This window comes from Furipterus horrens, unplaced genomic scaffold, assembly GCF_987537825.1.
Source record: "Furipterus horrens unplaced genomic scaffold, mFurHor1.1.pri manual_scaffold_5, whole genome shotgun sequence".
Taxonomy (NCBI): Eukaryota; Metazoa; Chordata; class Mammalia; order Chiroptera; family Furipteridae; genus Furipterus; species Furipterus horrens.
This window is the reverse complement of record NW_028327175.1, coordinates 160,072,889-160,092,471: the sequence shown is the minus strand read 5'-3', so window position 1 is coordinate 160,092,471 and position 19,583 is coordinate 160,072,889. Positions and strand designations below refer to the sequence as shown.

General features: G+C 52.1%; 1 protein-coding gene across 1 annotated transcript in view; it reads right to left on the bottom strand.

Moving 5' to 3' along the window:
- The window catches only part of COL13A1 (collagen type XIII alpha 1 chain), a 77,942-nt gene extending 58,744 nt beyond the window's left edge, over positions 1-19,198 (bottom strand). Inside the window, exons 1-9 of the mRNA XM_090278131.1 lie at positions 19,168-19,198; positions 16,338-16,373; positions 13,422-13,448; positions 12,169-12,219; positions 6,041-6,076; positions 5,207-5,233; positions 4,356-4,382; positions 152-178; positions 29-55 (exon numbers count right to left, since the gene is read on the bottom strand). Coding sequence (XP_090134257.1) covers positions 29-55; positions 152-178; positions 4,356-4,382; positions 5,207-5,233; positions 6,041-6,076; positions 12,169-12,219; positions 13,422-13,448; positions 16,338-16,352 — 237 coding nt within the window. The 5' untranslated portion in view covers positions 16,353-16,373; positions 19,168-19,198. The remainder of the gene's footprint in view (positions 1-28; positions 56-151; positions 179-4,355; positions 4,383-5,206; positions 5,234-6,040; positions 6,077-12,168; positions 12,220-13,421; positions 13,449-16,337; positions 16,374-19,167) is intronic.
- Between the last annotated feature and the right edge of the window lie 385 nt (positions 19,199-19,583).

The window sequence follows — 19,583 nt, the reverse complement described above, 5'->3', positions numbered from 1 at the left end:
AGTTCTAGAAAACCTCCATCAGACCTACCTTTTCTCCTTTTTCTCCTTGAGGTCCCTATGAAGAGATGGAAATGAGAGCGTTAGAAACTGAAGCTAAAAACAGAGTGGCCCCAAGGCTCCCTGCTGGGGGACGTCAGGGTGAGGTACCAACCGGCTGTCCTCGGGGACCAGTCAGGCCCTGTGGGGAGGAAACGCACACAGGTCAGTGGATGCACAGAAGGCAGGCAGATCAGAGACGCGGGCCTAGGTAGGGACTGTGCTAGAAGCTGGGCTTCCAGGTGCTTTCAGAATGCCCGGAGCTGCAAAGGTGGGGCTCCACCACCTATGCCTGGTCTTCCTGTGCCTGAGATGTTCCAGGGCTGAGGCCTGTGCACCACATCTCAGCTTCTTCCTGCCAGTAGGCATTCCTAGCTGTACCCTGTCCCCACGTGCATGGCTGTGACGAAGGATAGATGCCATCCTTCATTCATTCCTCCACCGACCATCATCTTATCGTCCCCAGCTAGGAAGGAGGCTGCATTTACACGTCAGGCGGGGCCCCACCACTGTGGATGGCCTGCCTCACGCACACGCATCTGTCTCCTTAGGGCTTTGGAGAAACCTTCAGCGAAAGAGAGGAAGCAGGAAGTTGACGACTTAAGCCATGTCTTGGGCTCCTTGGAGGGACATAAGAGCTGAGCTCACACCTGCACTGGCCCATGAGAAAGGTGCTCACATCAGCTCCCTCTCGCAGACAAGGTGAGGGAGACAAGGCTCAGCAAGGGGCGGCACTGGGGTGTGAGTCCAGGTCCGTCTGACCATAGGGTCCAGCTGTTTCTGCCACACTCTCTGCACTGGGCTGGACCTCGGGGGGCAAGACTTGGGCTTCTCGACTTGGCTTGAGTCACAGGCAGTGCCCCAGCCACCATCCAGAGGGCCTATGAGGACCCATCTACTGGACCAGTCTCTTTGGGGCTTGGAGAACTCAGGATCCCCAGGACAACACTTCTGGGAGGGAGATGAGCCTTCTCTTGACCCTGTCTGGCCAGCTGGACCAACCACTCAACTGGAAAAGTCCCAGGAGATTCACAAAAGGAGACGAGTGACCGTTGGGACAATCCATGTGGCACCCCAGCCTATGTGGCTGACCAAATGTTTAGTATCAAGTTCAGAAGAATATGATGCATCTGGCAGGAACCAGACTGAAGGCAACCAGGCCACGCTCACTCAGACCAGAGAGAAGAGCTAGATGAGGGAGGGAGGGCCAGCGGCCAAGAAATCAACAAAGGTTCAGGAATACACAGACTTGCAGGAGTGAGTCCAGGCAACCCAAATGGTGGCCCATGGGACAATGTGGTCCCCAGAGGTATTCAGTTGAGCCTATACAGTTTTATTTAATTTAATTGCCAGCATTTAAGAGCAAGGAGAGCACAACAAAAACCTGGATTTCAAGTCTCTTTTCAATATTTCAAGGTCCAATAACACATGGCATCAATTAACTCTGGCTGAAAAGCAGTTACCCCTTTATTAAGGCAGGCCATTGGTGACGTGCTGACTAAGGAGCTTGTCCTGCTTCCGGTATTCCAGGCATAGTTCTAAGCACTTGGTGTGAATTAACTCTTTCTACATGAGGACAGCCCTGTAAGTGGTGGGATAAACTGTGACTCGAGAGTCCCCCCTCTCCTTTATGGCACTTGTAGGACCCCGATCCCGTCTACACCTTACATCAAGTTATCGGGGCTATTGTGAAGTGGGTGAAGCAGAGATAACCTCCTTGTAATAGGGGAGGACACGGGATAAGCAGGTGAGGGTAAGCCTCAGCCCCCGCATGCTGGATGCCCAGCAAAGGGAAAACCATCTGGGGAGAGAGGAGAGTAGGAGACAGACAGATGATAAGCAGGCCCAGATAATTATGCCAGACAGAGTGTTGAATTAATAGCTTGGGGTCTCCGTGCCAAGTCAAACAGGAGTCTAACAGCTCTGTAGCCTGTCGGATTTTGATAGATGACTATGAGGCAGATAAGGGATCTATCACACCGTGTGGGCTCATGAGAGGTGGAATGGCCCCACCCTTCCCCTGAATTAGCTCTGACCCCTGAACAGACAGGGGAGACTCATGGTGGGTAAGTGGGATGGGGCAGTGGGACAGCAGGAAGAGGAGACTCATAGCAGGGTCCTTTCCCTAGAGACAAAAGGCCCTGGCAACAGAAAGGAAGTGTGGTGAAGGGGTAAGATCTCAGCATGTGGGTCTTATCCAAGCTCTGCTACATAGGTGCTGTATATGCAGCCTTGGGCAATATGCTCCAACACTCTGTGCCCCAATCTCCCCTTTGGTACACTGGGAATAATAAGTCATTAAGAGGATTATAGAACAATGCTAGTTGATAACCATCATTACTTCTTCTGAGGTGCCAAGACTAGGTATGGTAGCTTCAGGCCACCAGGAAGGGGATGCCTCAAACTCCTGGCCTCCAAATCTCCTATGCCTCTACCACAGTGGTAACATGGAAGTTTATGCCTGCCTTAGTCTCCATTAGTTCAGGCACATGCACAGTATCCTTAGGAACAGGGCAAGGGCAACAAGAAATACATTTGCAGTGGAAATGGCTAGGATGGAGAGGAAGGCTGGCTGGGGACTTGGATTTCAACACCAGCTCTTCACCCACTCCCTCCAGTGCCTCATTTCCCTTCTTCTGGTTCTATGGATATTTGAAGGACTTTCCTGCCCCAGAGCCTTTGTATAAGCTGTTCTCCCATGTCCTTCCCATCCCCTTTTCTCTTAATTAAATCCTTATCCCTCAGAGCCTCATATAAGTTTTATTCTCAGGAGCACTTCTCTGACCCTCAGCCTGGGTGAGGTGCTGTTCTCCCAAGGTTTCTCAGGGTTACAAGTACTGACTTTTCATAGCACTGATTACAAAGGCAATTTGTTAATTATATGAGTGCTTATTTAAATGTATGTCTCCCCCATTCGCTGGGAGCTACAGGATGGCAAGGACAGTGTCTTCCTTACTCCTGTCTGTATCCCTAGCACCTGGCACGGTGCCCAGCTTATTATAGATACTCAATAAAAATGTGTTGAAGGAAGGAAGGAGGCAAGGCAGGGAGACAGGGAAGGAGAGAGGGACTTACGGAGAGAGAAAGGCAATAAAATGTGGAGGGAAAGCATTCAAGAACTGGTTTGCATCCTGTTTTGGATGCCCCCTAGCCATGTGACTTTAGGCAACTCACTCTCTCTGAGCTTCCATTCCACAGCTGTCAAAGGCAACACCAATAGGACCTGGAGCACAGGGTCTTGCTGAGGATTAAGTGAGATAACCTATGTATGGTACTTAGCTCCATGCCCACCAGACAGAAAACCCTCAATAAGTATTAGCTGAGTCTGAGTCAAGCAGACGGTCTGAGTTCCAGAGGGATCTGAGTCACCAAGGGTCCCGTGGCAAGTGAGAGAGAGCTGGGGCTACAGCCTAGGCCTCCCAGTCCACACTCCTCCGTCTTCTTTCCCATTTGCAAGGTTATCTGCCTCCCTCAGTGGGCAGGGTTCTGGCCTCCCATGCCCTGGCAGTGCCCTGGTAGTGAATGGAGTGTCCTCACCTAGTGCTTGGAGCAAGACACCAGCATGAGCCCAGCTGGATAGGCAGACAGGAGCCTGCCACGTTGCTGTTACACCTGGCGCAAACCCCAGGCCTGCCCGCAGAAGGTGGCTACTCACAGCATAGCTCTGACCAACCTAGGAGGCAGCACAGCATCCCAACCAGGGCTGGCCTATCTGCTCCTAAATGGGTCATCAGTATCTCTGAGAACAGGCCCCTCTCCTGGAGTGGCTAGCCCCTGGCAAGGGCAGACTGCTCCCTTCCGGAAGAAGTGGCTTGGGAAGACTATAGAGAGAGGAAATTCCTCTGCAGAAGCAGAAGGTGGCTGGTCTGCTTCTCCAAGGCTGCTTTGTGCCCCGTGGGGCAGGATCACCTGGAGTCCTGGGACACCCCAGAGGAGAGTGCGCATGAGGAAACCAGGCCCAGGATGGAGCGCTGGACAGGTTCCCTACGCCCCAGTGTGAGTGCTGAACTCGAGCTCATCCCCGAGAGAGCGGCAGCCTCTAACTCCCTCTAACTCCATGTGACATGGACAGAGAATGAATTCTCTCTGGAACCCTCTTGCCTCGTGTTTCATATGGAGAAGCCCCCTGCCCACCTCTCCTCCATTTGTTGATGTGGGGAGCTAGGGGCATGCATCGCACACAGCTGGGGAGAGACTCTGGGGCAGCTACTTCTGTTGTCCCTGTTGGGCTCCTCTGGTGGGCAGTGCTTGGGTGTGGCCCATGAGATCCAAGCTAATCTCCCAGCCCTTGAGGGAAGACAGGAAAGCTGGGGTCTTACCATCTCCCCTTTGGGTCCGGGGTAGCCCTGGAAGGAGAAGAAGAGCATGAGAGCAGGCACACTGTTTGCAAGTCGGAAGCCCCCCTTGCCCTGCCACATCCTGCGAGGTCCTGCGAGAGGCGAGGCCATGATCACCACAGCTGACTTGCTGTGCTTAGCTCTGGTCTGGCCTGCAGAGATGGTGACCAGGTGGTGGCCACGCCCCTTGTCTGAGAAGAGAGTGGGTGGGACTGGGCTCCGCACTCACCACGGTCAGTTGTAGGGGGCAGCTCTGAGAGCCCTCTCCTTCCCAAGAGTGGGGAGGGTCTCCTTTCCCCCATGAACATCTGTGTCTGGGGCCAAGTCAAAAGAAATGAAGTGAACAAGGAGAGAAGTTCAGGACAGGGAAGCAGCCCCTGAAACTGACTGGGACATGTGTGTGGGGTCTCAACCAGGATGGGAGGTGCTGGGAGAAGGGGAGATGCAGGAGGCGCCCTGGCAGTGCTGGAGAGCCACAGTGGGAGAGTGTGCCCTGGCCCCTTTTAGAATTGGTTGTTGAGCCCTCCCTACCCTGCCCCCTCCCAGGAGGCCCCAGCATCACCAAATTCTGGAAAGGCTCTTGCTCCAGGAGCTGAAGGCCCATCTTGGGAGCGTGGACTTGTGCCCTGTGAAGGCCCACTGGGGCCCGGGGCAACCCAGTCTAATGGCCCCTCCTCCCTTCCCACTGGCAACAACTTTCTGCCCCCTAAACAGACATTTTACCTAAAGCTTCTTCCAAGGAGTTGGGATCTTGCGAAAGGACTAAGAAGCCCCAGGTTAGCGACCTGGACCAAGGGAGAGGGAGGAATCCGAGCCCAAGAGAGTCTACTCACCGGTTTTCCATCCAGCCCAATGGGCCCCTGAAAGCAGAAAGAGGACAGATATGAAGGCTGAGCATCCCAGGTCTCCTGCCAAAGGGGCAGCCTGGGGCAGTGGGTAAGACTCCAACAGCTAGGGTTCAAGTCTCAGCTTGGCCACTTACTGGTTATGTGACCATGGATAAGCCAGTTTCCCATTCTAAAATGACGATGAGAATAACAGATCTTCCTCAAAGGGTCCTCATGAGGAGTGAGTGAGATGCCATCTGTAAGGTGTCCTGCTCAAGGAAGACCGGATGGGGACTGTCACCATCACTGTCACAGGCCTCTGCCTCACCCTGGTGGAGAGTGCCCAGCGTGTTCCTAGAAATCGGGGCTGGCCAGCACCGAGGCCTGCGGAACAGAGGGCCAGCTGCTCCTCTGCCCTCCCTCTCAGAGCCTGTCTTGGGCTCCCAGGCAGGGGTCACAGGACATTCAGACGGCCACCTCCCGGCCACCTCGTTGTCTCCTCCAGGCAGATCTCCTCTCAAAGCCAGGTTGAAAGTTGCTTCCCTGAAGTGTGTCTTCTGTTCCACATGCCAGTGTCCTACCAAGGTTTACCAGCCTGTGACTTTCCTCACCTATTCCTGTCCTGCTGTCCCTTTATTTCCATACTGATTTCCCTGTCCTCGTGTGCACTGGGGGCCAAGCACTGCGCTCCTCTCTCTCTATGAAAGGTTGTAGGAGCAGGTCCTTATTGACCGGGGTGTGGAAGGACAAGAGCAGCCTCAGGGCTGGCCCCACATGAAGTTAACCCCGCCAGGCCCAGGGGTCGCCAGAGCCACAGCTAACCTTGCTCTCCCCACTTACCGGAAATCCAGGAAAACCTCGAGTGCCTGGCTGCCCCTGAAAATAAAGGAGAGGAGTGAGGATGGCACAGAGGAGCTGCAACTAATCCTTGGTCCCTTGGTTCACCTTTGTTCCTAGAGGGGCCTGGTTTCCCTCCCACTCCCCTGTGATCATCCAGGGAAGACACTCCCCACCGCCAGCTGGCTGTGAGGAAGGATAAAGATGGACATGAAGCATAGGAAATCTCCTTCCTGGTGTGGAGGTGAGGGAGGGGACAGGAGCTGGCCAGCACCCTCTGGGTCTTGCTGGGAAGTAGCCCCTAAGAGCCCCTTGCTTCTGTGGACACTCTGATCCTCGGCTTATAAACAGGTGATGGAGATCGAGGCCCTCGGGGACTCAGCCCGCACGCAGCACACTGAACTGTGGTTTTCTAAGTCCCTTTTATTTACAGTCATTAGTCATGGCCACTTATCTAAGGATAGTTTGGATATCAGTGGGTATCAACATTTGACCTTTGAGATGGAGGTGAGCTTGCTCACTTTCCTCTCAGCAGGCCTCTCCAAGTTGGGCCATTTTTGGATCCCCCCATTTTTGTGGGACACAGATCAATTCATGCCTGTTTTCCTGGAGGTGCAGAGGGCCATGCAGATAGTTATTCAGGTTGGAGACTACAAGCAGGTGCACTGGTTTATGGTCAATATTCTGGACAAAAGGGATGTGCCCAGGCTGGAAGTAGCGTGCAGCCGTGCAGATCCAGAGCTGGGGTGGGCTGCTCGGGAGGTCAAGGGGAACGGAGTGCTAAGAAGCATCAGTCCCGTCACGCTCCTTCTCAGGAACCACTAATGGCTTTCTTTTACTCACCTATCATTTCACGGTCATCCTGAGTTACATCCCAATCTGTTGTTTTCGGTCCCTTCCTGCCTCATCTTCCCGCCTACTCTTTGCTCAGGCACACTGGCTCACCTGCCTTTCCCCAGACACGCCACACCTTGCACGTGTTTAGCTCTCAGCTTGGAGTGTCCCCTGGCCCGAGATGGCCACAATCTGACTGCCTCTCCCAACAATGGCTGTGTGATTCTGAGCAAGCTGTCTAACCTCTCTCTGCCTCAAACTACCTCATCTAGAGGGTGGGGGTAACAATCTAACCTCACAGGGCCATTAAATTACATTCAATTATGTTTACAAAGCCCTTTGAAATGTTAGCTGCCATCATGGATGTTTGTTGGGCTGAACCAAACCTAGGGGCACCAAAATAAAGCAAGGTTGCTTTTGAGCCCAATATCTCTTAGGACCCAAGGAGGCTTATCCTTGCCAAACAATAGTTTTGGAATCAGACCCCAACCAGAGGGAGATTTCTCTGGATCCATCTGCTGTGAGCCTCAATAATCTCCAGGCTGCTTTGGTCCTTCTTAAAGCTGTGGACACAGCACCTAGAAACGTCTGCTCAGGGGACATGGCTGGGTGGGATGTTGGACCCTGATGTCAGGGGGGTGCACTGGCCAGCAGGGAGTATGCTGCAGCCTCAGGATGGGCTTGTGGCAGGCATCCAAAAGGGCAAGAGGGAAGAGATGCCTCTCGCATATCAGAAGGGCCCCAGGCTTCTCTCCTCTCAAGGATAAGTGATGCTAAGAATAGAACCAAGGAGAAAACCCGGAAACAGTGCAATGTAACCTCTGAAACCTCCCACTGTAAACTTTCGACTTCTCTGAACACTGAGAAGCCTGGAGGAAAGGTCAGAAGGAGAAGATTCCAAGAAGCATCTTCAAGTCCCACTCGGGCTAATGTTTACATGGTAGGGATAATCACATGGCTTGCTAATTGCAGAGCCTGCCCTGGTAGCAGGAGGCATCTCTCCAACCCCAAGCCAAATCCAGGGCTAACCAAGGCTTTTTCAGGGATCTTGGGAAGAATGTTGTCATTGACCAAACGGAAAGTGGGACTCTTAATTCCTGGAGAGGTTGGGCCTGAGTAAAGCACTTGGAGAGGCTTGGAACTGGATTTAATTTACAACAAATTCTATGCTGAGGTTGGACATCCTTTCCAATGTTTACTGCTGATCCTGTTTATTTGTGAACAGCCTGTTTGTGTTCTTTATCAATATTTTCTACTAGGTTGTTTCTTTTTTCTATTGATTTAAGTAAAGCTCTTTTCAAGCACAGTAACTTTGATAATCATATGTGTTGCAAATATTCTTTCCAACTGGCATTTGTCTTGTTTATGATATATTTTGTGCCATGTGGAAGTTTGCCTCTTATGTCGACAAACTTATCAATCTTTTCCTGTGACTTCTGGGTTTTATGCTGTGTTTTAAGGGCTTTCCCAGTTAAAAATTATAAAATGTTTGCTCATGCTTTGTTCTTGTATTTTAGGATTCCATATTTTACATCTAAGTATTTTAGTGATTTGAAATTTATTCTGATATAACAAGTGAGGTAGATATTCATCAATCTATTTTTCTCTTTTTATTGTGAAATCAAGCCTTTATCATAGACGAATTTCCCAGACACATTTGGCTTTATTACTGGCTTCCCCATTCTGTCTTTTGTGCTGTTATAATTGCTCTGTTTTTATGACACATAATGATATCTAGGAAAACTCTGACTCCAAAAAACCTCCGCTGCCTTGCGGCATACCTCTTCAGGGGAAAGGCTAAGGGAGTAAACCCCGACAGAAAATCCGGAGCCGGAGTCCCTAACGCGGTTTGATGTTGTAGTCAACACCGGCAACTCCTGCGGCGCACCTGAAGCCAAGCTGTATTGACTCCGTCTTTCCCTTGGACCCTTCAGCTGCGAAGAGAGGGGGGGTCTGCTGCATGGGCAACAGCAGACCCTCCATATCACCCTGCCCAGGCTCTGTAGCTTCAGCTTCACTGGAGAGGACACTCCAGCGTCATCGCAAGATGTCGATTCAACACGGGAGGAGACAGATACCGTGTCACTCCCGAGTCGGACTGCACAGCCATTCTCGGCGGTGCAGATAGACTCTTAAGAAGCTACACCATCGTCTCTCGAGACGGACGGCTGCCGACGACGACGAATGATATCTAGCAGAACAACTAGTCTCCTCTTCACTACTCCCCTTATATTATTCCTCGGAATTTTCCTGACAAACTCACAAACTCATTTTTTTCCAAATTCACTTGAATTAAGATCATATTAAGATTATGGATTATAGATTACAGATAATGTTATATCCTTCTAAAGAAGAACAAGGGAAATAGCTTTACATTGCTCTCTGAAATCTCTTCCCTTAATTCAAGGCCAGGGTAGAGAGGGGGCTGTGTGGATCCCCGCTCTTTGGAAGTGAACTTTGTATCTGTCTACTCTTCCTTACCTTCTTCCCACCTACAACTTGTGCAGGATAATGCAACATGCACAGACAGAATGTTCTGGCTGGAAAGAGTCTACTGAAAACCCTCCCTTCTCTTCTATCTGACTCCAGAAGAGGCTCAGTCATTATCCACCCAGGGCCAGCCTCGTTTTACCTCCCTCTTTCCAAGTCAGTGCTATCTTTCAGATAAGGCTCTGTGCTGCTACATGTTTAATCACTGGCTGGGGGTGGGGATGGGGAGAGTGGAGAGGAGAGCCCTGCTTTATACAGTATTTGCCAATTTTTGTGGTGTAAATACTCCCACCATGGCTGATTTCAAGCTACCAGTGTGATATTACTGAGCACAGAGTTGGGAGGGGTTTGAATGTGAATTACTGGCTCCTGAGAGCCAGTGTGACAGCTCAGTATGGACCCCCAGAACTCCAGCGGCAAATGGAGGGTCACTCCCCTTGAATGTTACGAGGACATCTCAAATTCATCATGTTCAAATTGAACTCGCCTCCCCCAGCAAAATCTGCTCCTCCCTCTGGGGAAGGCACCTCCATCCACTCTGTTACCAAGTCAGAAATATGGGATCACATGGGACTCTTTCCTCAACCTCCATTTTTATCACCACTACATCCTGTCAATTCCACTTTCAAATTAGCTTGCCAGTCCAGCACTTCCACCAGCCCCAGTGACTGTGCTTCTGTCCCAGGTCTTGATTATTGCAGGTGCCTTCCAGCCAGGCCCCACCTGCAACCTCTTCTTGACATTCTCCATGCTGGGACAGTGGGGATCAGGAGACCTTTTGAAACTGCGAGTCTGATCTTGTCCCTGCTCCACTGGACACACCCCAAGGGTTCTCCACTGCCCTCAAGAGAAAGTCCCAACTCCTGAACACTGTGTCCAGGTCCTTCATGATCAGATCCTTGCTCACCTCACCAGTCTCATCCTGCTGTGCTCTGTAAAGAATGTCCCCATTTCTCCAGTATTTTATAGGAAGCCTTCCTGCCTTGGGGACTCAGTGCTCCTCCCTAGTCTGGTGTCTGAGTAACCTCTGCTCATACTTGTCCAGTGGGACGTCTGTGGTCAGACGTGGGGGCAGACAGAGACCGTGGCCATCTTTGTGTTACCGCCTGTTCTCCTAATAGGCCCACTGCCGGCATAGTCCTTGCCATCAGAACCTGGAGGTCTGTCCTTCTCTGTAACTTTCCCATCTCCTGGTTGCCCCCTGGCTGGGCACCACCTTTGTCAAGAACAGCTGGGCTCAAGGCATCCATGCCGTGGCTCCCCCAATACACAAAGAGGCTTCCAGCCCCATGGATTCACAGGGGACACTAACCCTGCTACCTGGTGGCCTACTATAGCAGCAGGGTTCAGAGTGCAGACTCTGAGCCATGCAGCCCAGCTGAGTGATCAAATCCCAGCGTGACTACATTCCAGTGTATGACCTTGGGCAAGGCACTCAACTTATTTGTGCCTTGCTTTTCTTATCTATAAAATAGAGATGGTAATAGTACCTACCTGTAGGACTTCTGTGAAGATTGAGTTACTATGTGTAAAGGTCTTAGGATACTGCCTGTCACAAAGTAAGTGCCAAGTGTCAGCCCTTAGCATTATCATTGTGGTCTGAGCCAGAAGAAACTTTGCCGAGAAGGTGGGTCTACACAGTCCAGGGTCCTTAAAACCGTGTCTCCAACCCAGACATTGACCTGCTGCCAGCCTTCGGTTCCCCTGTCTGACCTTCCCAGTCTCCAAGCAGCTGGATGGGTTCCACCTGTCAGCTCCCAGCTCTTAGCTCATCATAACTCCCTCCATTGGACTTAGCAATCTGCTGTCTGACCCCTTTCCTTAGACTGTCAATAGTCTAAGACTGTGGCTTCCCATTGGCTCTCTCCATTGAAGGCAGGAGAATGGGGAGGCAGAACTTCATCCATCCATTGGGCTAGCCTCAGACTACCAGAAGCTGTTACCTGAATAGAAGGTACTGCTCCCCTCAGCTACTCATTGTATGTAGCAGGTCAGGAAAGCCATAGCAAAACATGGAGATGGTGGCCTGTTGCTGTGGTGGAAGCTCTGAATGCCAGAGGTCCTGGGTTCTAATCCTGCCCTAACCTCTATGTGTGGGACCCTGGCCAAATCCTTTCGCCTCTCTGGACCTCAGTTTTCCCTTCTCAGAGGGCTATGCTAAATCATTGTTGAGGTCCTTTTCCACCCTGACATTCGGTGATTTTATTGAAACCCCGTGGGTCAGGCACTCTGAGAAAAACAGTCAGTCCTCCTTCCCATAGTCACAATATCTTCCCCCATCATCACCCACGTCACCCTTCTGAATGGAATAATCTTGGATTTTCCCAAGCCCCCAGCCTGGAGGAACAAAGATATAGGACCCAGGCTGAGCACAAAAGGAGCCTTTGAGGGGGAGTGGTGGGTCCGGCCTCTGCCAAGGCCAGGAGTGGGAGTCAGATCAGCAAATCTGGACTTGAGCATTTGCTCCATGGGCTTCTGGGAACATGGTTTGCTCCCTGGAAAGCTGGAGCACCCCCTCCAGACAGGAGTGAGCACTGCTCCCCTCTGCCTGTAAGCAGCAGGGGCACCTCGCAGCTGCTGTAGTTTCGTGGCTAGAGGGTCGGCCTTTGCAAACCCTTCCCGGAGGCTGTAATTTAGGTATATTTAGTCAGGCCACTCTTGTTAACATCAACAGCAGCACTGAGGCCTGGCCTGGCAACCACATCACATGTGGTGTCTGCCACACCCAGGGACAAAGCTTCCACCCTAAGCCCTTTTCATTAATTCACCCATCCCGCTCACCCCCAAGAAAAGCAAAGACCACTTACAGGTGGGCCGCGGGGACCGATGATGGACATCCCGGCATCTCCTGGGGCCCCCTATGGAAGAGAGAGAAGAGAGGGAGAGGGAGCGAAGGCAGGGGCAGGAGGGGAGAGGGGTGGGAAAAAAAGAGTCAAAGGGAGGGGCTGGCAGGTGGGGAAGGAGAGGCATGCGTTGTCCATGGGGTGCCAGCCACAGGTGGAGGACGAAGGGGCCAGAGGATGCAGAAGAAGAGGGAGGACCAAGGGAAAGGAGACACGGGGGCATGAATAAAGCACCCAGAAAAGATTGAGAAGGGCAGCAGGGAAGCAGGAGGAAGAAAGCAGGAAGAGATGTAGCAAGAGGAAGATATGGTGACCAGAGAAACAGGGCGGTGGGACCCAGGCAGGGAAGCAGAGAGAAAAGGATTCAGCGCAGTGATGGGCAAGAGGGTGGCACAGGGAGGGAGGGAGCGGGAGGGGACACAGCTCAGCCATGGCTGCTCAGGCCCCAGAGGCCTCTCCCCATAGCCCTGCCTAGGACACTGTCTGACCTGCCTCAGCCCCAGCCAAGTTTCAAACCCCTAGGTCTTCTTCCCCACCCCCATTCCCAAATGCCCACGTGGCTGCACACAGTGCAACCGGTGAACAGTGAGTGGCCTGCCCCATGGATGGAGCTGCTGAAAATAGAGGGTGGAGACAAGACACACACGTGCTGTGTGGGCTTCGAAGCCTTGAGCCTGAAGGCTGGATCTGCCCGGAACTTCAGAGGGACACAGAGGGGTTATGTTTGGGCCAGAATTGGGTGGTGGGGGTGGAGGGGCAACAGAAGGAAGATGAAGGGTGTAGGGAACACAGATGGGGGTGAGAGGTGATGCTCTGACAGAAGGACCCAGCCTATGCCCTGCTGGGAGGAGGGCAGGAGGCTGAGTCCCACACAGAACAGCGATGGTGCGCTCCTTGCCTCTGGGAAGGGCGACTGCCTAAGGCTCAGGATCAGAGCTCTGAGGCCACAGGCAGCCTCAGCAGGCGGGGGGACCCACGCAGCCAGAGAAGCTGGGGCCTTAGCCTAGAAACCCCAAGACTCCTGCCTGGGTGGTGTGGAAGCTATTAGGAAACTGGGCTGTGAGAGTCTCAGAGCACAGCAGGCCTGGCTGGCAGCTCTGCTTAGCCTGCGTGCCAGCAGGAGGGCTGAGCTGGGGGCCTCGGAAAGTCCCCCAAGAGTCCACAGGGGTGGAAGCAAAGGCTGGGGCTGAAGGGCAGAGGGGAAAGTGTGGACTCACCTTCTCACCTGGTTGGCCCTTTACTCCCTGGGGCAGCCACATGCACCACGGGGTGCAGGGAAGTCAGAGAGGGAGAGAAAAAAGAAAGGATGAGAGAGAGGCGCACACACAAGCATCTGTGTTAATGGCACAACAACCAAACAAAAAAAAAAAATCACCATGAAATAAGAAACAAAACAAAACACAGATGCTGACACAGGACAGGTCCCGCATCCAACCAGCACAGGGTGTGGATGGCTGTTGCCTCACGCCTTGATCTGGCCCCAGCCTGCCATTCCAGATAACGGGTAGGAACAGTGGCAGGGGCCTTACAAGGTCTTCTCCAAGTGTGTGTGTGTGTGTCTGTGTGTGCGCACACATGTGGGTTTGGGTGTGAGAGAGACAGAGAGAGAGAGGAGAACGCTCCCAGGTTAGAAAATCCACTGGAGAAGCCATGGCCCCAGCTGGGTGGCCATCTAAGGTGAGGGTGAGCATGGGGAGACTTTCCCAAGGACTGTGTTATAAGGTAGAATCTAATTGGTATGAAAATCCAGTTGAGCACCAAGCACAAAGCTTTGCCAAGCTAGACACACCAGGAGTCCTTAGGGCTGGCCAGGCAAGATGGAGGGAGAGGGGTTGGAGGAACATGGGGGGACAGATAGTAGGACACAAACACCTGGGAGGATGGAGGATAGGGGATGGATCTGGGATGCAGAGAAAACTGGGTAATTGTCCAGGGTCCCTGTAACCACAGTGACCAGTGAATAGACAACCCCAATGGACCCTAATCCATAGAAACCAGTGGCGCCACCCCTGGTGAGCCACAGGAACAACCCAGGCATTTCACACCTGCTGGCCATCCCGTTCTTATCAGGTGGCTTATGCCAGGACTGCTACTGGGCACCAAATGGGTCCATTGTCACATTTAAAATAGCACAAGCAGCTTGAAAACAGCTTTGTGTGGAAGGAAATGGGGAGACCTCCCGTGGCTCTCCCTCCTGTCCTATCACTGTGGGCAACAACTAGGCTCAGATGGATCCTTTCTGGGGAAAACATGTTCACAGCGCCCAAGAAGGAGGGCAGGAGGGGCAGCAGTGGGGAGCAGCCCTGCAGGGGCTGCTTTGCATTTTGCAACCTGCCCTGCAGTCTAGTAGCTGCACTCAGAGCAGTTTCCTGAAGCTTAGCTATGAGGAGCAGAGTCTGGAGTCTGACCGTCAGCTTGGGTAGAAAACCCAACTCCACCTCAATCCTGGGCTGACTGAGTCTCAACACACCCATCAATAAAGTGGGATCTTGGAAGGCTACAGTGGAGGACATGCAGGGCTCAGGCCCACCGACAGCCAGCCCCCGAGAAGGGCTGCTGAATGTGGTTTCCCTGCTCTCCACAGAGAAGGACCCAGGGACAGAGTGGGGGACTCTGTGCTTGCAGTAAGTGAACTGAAGAAGAGGACAGGGTCAGGCAGGAATTCCATGGTGCTGTGGTCTGGGAAGTGGTGGGTCAGCCTCACAAGGAGTGGCCCAGGGCTTCCAGCTTCCATGTCTTGACAGACAGCCCTTGGGAGGACCCTGGAGAGCTCAAAGCTCTGGGACATGGCACACTTGTCTTGAACCTCTGAAATGTCCCAGGTCCTAGACCTACGTACAGTGGCTTCGCCTTAGGGATCAGACTTTCTGTAGAGCCATGATGCCAACGTTGTTGGGGTAGTGGAGTACCTTTGTCAGGGTCAATGGCACAGGCCTGGATCAGTCACTGCCTGGCCATGTGACCTTGGAAAAGACACTTAACGTGTGAGCATCAAGTTTCTCATCTGAAAAATGCGGGGTAGAAACTGTGCCCACCTCCTGCAGTCCTTGTGAGGACCGAATGAGCGATGTTATAGGCCATGCGCAGTGAGCGCTCTGCAGTGTCAGCTATGGGCTGGAGGCCTTTTCTCTGAGCACCAGGCTCACACCAGCAAGCAGACTCACACAAAGATGCTGTACCTGGGCCTAAAGCCAGCCAGCCCAGGAGGTGAGGTTATGAGGAAAAGCATGTGAGGGACACGAAAAGGTGGCATAAGGGTAACCAGGGGGCACCTGGGAGCCAGGGTAAAGGTCAAGGCTGATGGCAGGTGGGGAGTTAGGGGTCAGACAGGGTGGTGGTGAGGCTGGCGTATAGCCATCACTGCCTTAGGCTGCCAGACTGTGTCTGTCCTGCCCTTTCTAGTTGTTCCACAGCTGGAAGCCACCAGGACAAGCCCAAGCACTGGGACCTCAAGGCCTAGCATTAGCCTTCCCATTCCTGAGATATACTCTCCCTGCCAAACATTCTTGTTTCCCTTATGCCATCTTAATTTTTCAGCAGGAAACATTAAAAGTTTTCACTCCCAGCCTCCTGGTAAGGACCTGGTGAGGACCTGGAGCAAGAGCGGCCTTCACGTCTTCTAGTCTGTCTAGGGAAGGTGACCTGAGAAACCGGCTCCCCCACGGTTTCCATAGAGGAATCGGAGGCTGCATTTCTCCCATCTTTTGCTGTTCTTGTTGGAGGCGGTGGGCTGCAGGAGCTGCTATAAATCTGAAGGTGAGCTGCCAGCCACGGATGAGGTAGGTGGGAGTCCTCTCAATGTCAAGAGGGGTCCAGGCCTCACCCTGACCTCCCAGTGGGTGATTGACAAAGAGCCTTATTCATGCTTTTTCTTGGATGTTTCCTTTGCCATGGCAGCTCTCTGGAGAGTAAAGCCATATTGCAAGGTCTGAAAGGCTGAAGTAAAACTTCTTCCCTTTTCTTGGCCCGTCCCTCTCTGAAGCTGACTTGGATGAGGGATGAGAGAGGTCCAAATCTCCCCTTTTCCCCCTTTCCTCGGCTGGGGTAGGTAACACCATGCCATGGTTTGGAGGACAGGCCAGCGTGGAGAAGCAAGCAATGGCCACCAGAGCAGGAAAAATGAACCAACTCACCACACGTCCAGGCATCCCAATGGCACCTTTGTCCCCCTGATGAAGGAGGCAGAGACAATTAGATGTGGTTGGAATCGGGCCAGCATGTGAAGGGCCCCACGGACTAGCTGTGCACCCAAGACCTGTTTTACATGGGTAGTTGGGATGATGCCCAGACATCGTGTGAGTGAACTTGCCCATTCAGCCTCCACGGACTGTTTGGCAAGCAGCCACCCTTATTGCTATCTGCACTCAGGCATGATGCTGTGGTATGAGCACTAATGTGGGAGTCTGGTCCCCAGCCTGGGCCTCAGTTTCCCTATGGGTTTCCTAAGGGGTCCAAGGCTCTTCCTTCCTCAGACTTCTGTTGTTGCAATCCATTCCAGCTACAGCCAGAATGTACCCCATCCTTGTCATGCTCAATTTCACGGCACAGAGCAGGGTGAGTGGCAGCTCCCATGTGACAGGTGAATCACTTCCTTAGGTCTGTCTTTGCCAAAGCTGGGGAGCAGTGCCCACACTCCCCGGCTGAGGAGGCTACAGACAGAGTCTTTCCAGGCACCCCTCCTCACGGCCACCCCCAGTACCAACCGGAAGGGCCGTGAGCCATGTGGATGCAGCCGCATCATGAGTTTCAGCTGCTCATAGGGAAATGCTTTGTTTTGTAGCCAGGGGTTACATCTTCTCACTCTGGAAATCCGCTTATTAAGTTTTGTTCCTCCCCCTTTTGCTAGAAAATATTTTTTTGCAATTATACGTGTGCAGACATCATAAATTCTGGGGTGGGTCTGGGGTTTGCTAGAAGCCTGGAAAGATGGAAAGCAGTGGGGGATGAAAATCAGATGGTGTTTGTCCTGCTGGGCAGGTGAAAGCTGGGTTTGTGGAGGCCCCTGAAGGGTGTGGGCATTTCTGGGGCAATTCTGTATCTACTCACCCCACTGAGGCAACATGCCTTGAGGGGCAATTAGCATCCCAAGATGTATGCGGACGCACCAGCAAGCAGCAATTGGCTCTGAAATTAGGCTCTTGTGACACATACATTGTCAAGACCAAGGGCATCTTTAGTAAAACGGTTCAGCCTTAGCTGTGTGGCAGGGTAGCAGCATTGGTTATTATAAGCCTGGATCTGTTTCCTTAACCTCCCTGAGCATCTGCACCTCTCTCGTGGGGCTGCTGGGATGCTGCCATGAGATGATGTCTCTGGAAAGCTTATTCCTGGTGCCTGACACCTCGGGAGTGTTGTGTAAATGGCGTCTACGGGTAGGAAGCCCAGCAGACAAGTGAATTTTATAAGCATGTTTGTACTTCACACATTTTGCATTTCACAACAAGGGGCCAGCATCAGCAAATCCTTGTGGGTCACTCCAAGATCCCTTCATGCAGAAGCGTGAACAGGACCATGACCTGCGGGCCAGCGGCCCTTGCTGCTGAGGACACCAGGCCCGCTGCATGTCGGGTGTGACATCCCCATGGCCCACTCACTCTTGGGCTTTTGAATGATATTGCAGGATGTGTGTTTGGGTTTCTTTTCATTTCTTTTTAAAAACTAATGTTCTTTGCAGTCCTGGCCATAAAACGCTCGGGTTCGGGACGGGCGTGGAATGGCCAGAGACTGGAAACTATGTGCAGCAGCCCCTGCTCTGTGAATTGCCCCCAAATGCTTTTTAAAGGTGGACGTTGTCAGAAAAAACAAAATCTGCCCACGTTCCCCCCCCCAGTCATCTGATTTTTTTCCCTCCTTGGGTTTCATGGGACCCACTCACCCATCCTCCTCTGCTATGGGGCTCGGACTTACTGGGACAGTTTCCATTTCTAAGGCTAAATATTCTCCCACATGCATTTCATTAAGAAAGTCACTGCTGGACATGAATTCTAGAAGCTGTTGAATTAGTCACAAGGTTACAGTATAATTCATGTCAAAAGAGGAGTAACTGGCATAAGGGATGCACAGAATGTGTAGTTCAATGGGCGCGGCCTTCGGCACAGGGAGGGAAGGCAACATGGTGCCAACCTGGAGCACACACCACACCTCAAAACCTCAGCCCTCTGGCTGGCTACAGCGTCTCGCCTGAGTACCTCCCCATCCAGGGCCCACGGAATCCAGTACTCAATGCATATATGCCCAGGCTATACTTCACAGAGCAAATGTCTTTGAATACTTTAAAGATGGTTCTCAGATGTGGAGCATGGACCACAGGAAACAGTAGTATGAAATGGTGTGTGATAGCATGGGCTTCCCAGAGATTTACAACCGAAGCTTGGACAATTGCACAAGGTGATTTACCTCCCTGAGTCTCAGTTTTTGCATCTATAAAATGGGCACAATGATACCCATTTCACTGAGTCATTGAACAAGTCAAATGCATGAAAAGTGATTGGCACAATACTTGGCATGTATTACAGTCACAATAAGAGGTAGCTATTACTAGTATTTCTACTTTTATTCCAAAGACCCCATGGTTGCTTGGCACGGCCTCTCTAGCTTTCATAAATGGTAACTGGAGAGAAAACAGAGATTTTGAGTTGGCTCTCATCAGAGGACCTAGGACAAAGTAGGAACAGTGGTTCTAACCTAAGTTGGTATGCAGGAGGATACCGCCTCGGAGCCTCCATTATAGGACCCTCTGTCTGAAGTCAGGCCCAGCACTGGAGGGGCTTGCCTGCTGTCATCTGCCTGTCTGGGGCCCTGCGAGGGTATGAAAGAGCTTGCCCCTCAGCTATGGGTTAGAGAAGCTGGAGAGAGGCCTTTCACTCAGGTACATCTGGAGGAAAGCAGCCCCCCAACCTTGCCAGTCCTTGGAATGAGCATGTGAGAGAGACTCGGACGGAGGAAGAAATGAAAGCTACTTACTGGGAGGCCAGGTCTTCCGATAGGACCCTGAAATAAACAGGGAGGGGTGAAGTTTACAAAGGTAAGAGCATTGTAATATCGTATGGTGCCACACTGCCCAACCAGCTATGGGACCTGGGGGTCACTTGTGCTTTATGAGCCTGTGTCATTTTATGAACGAAATGAAAGGAGGCCTTGATCACATTCAAGGATCACATTCAGCCAGTGCTGACAGCTGGACATCATATATTTCCCTGTATTCTTCCAGAGGAAGAGACATCCCTGCTTCCCTTAGTCATCTGTTCCAGGCTCAGTTTCCATAATTAAGAAATGCTCTCTTAAATCTAGTGCAGGCATGGCCAACAGATGTCAGCGTGAGCGTGGACTCCAATGGACTGGCTACAGCACTATATTAAAAAGCCCCCTAATTGATTAGC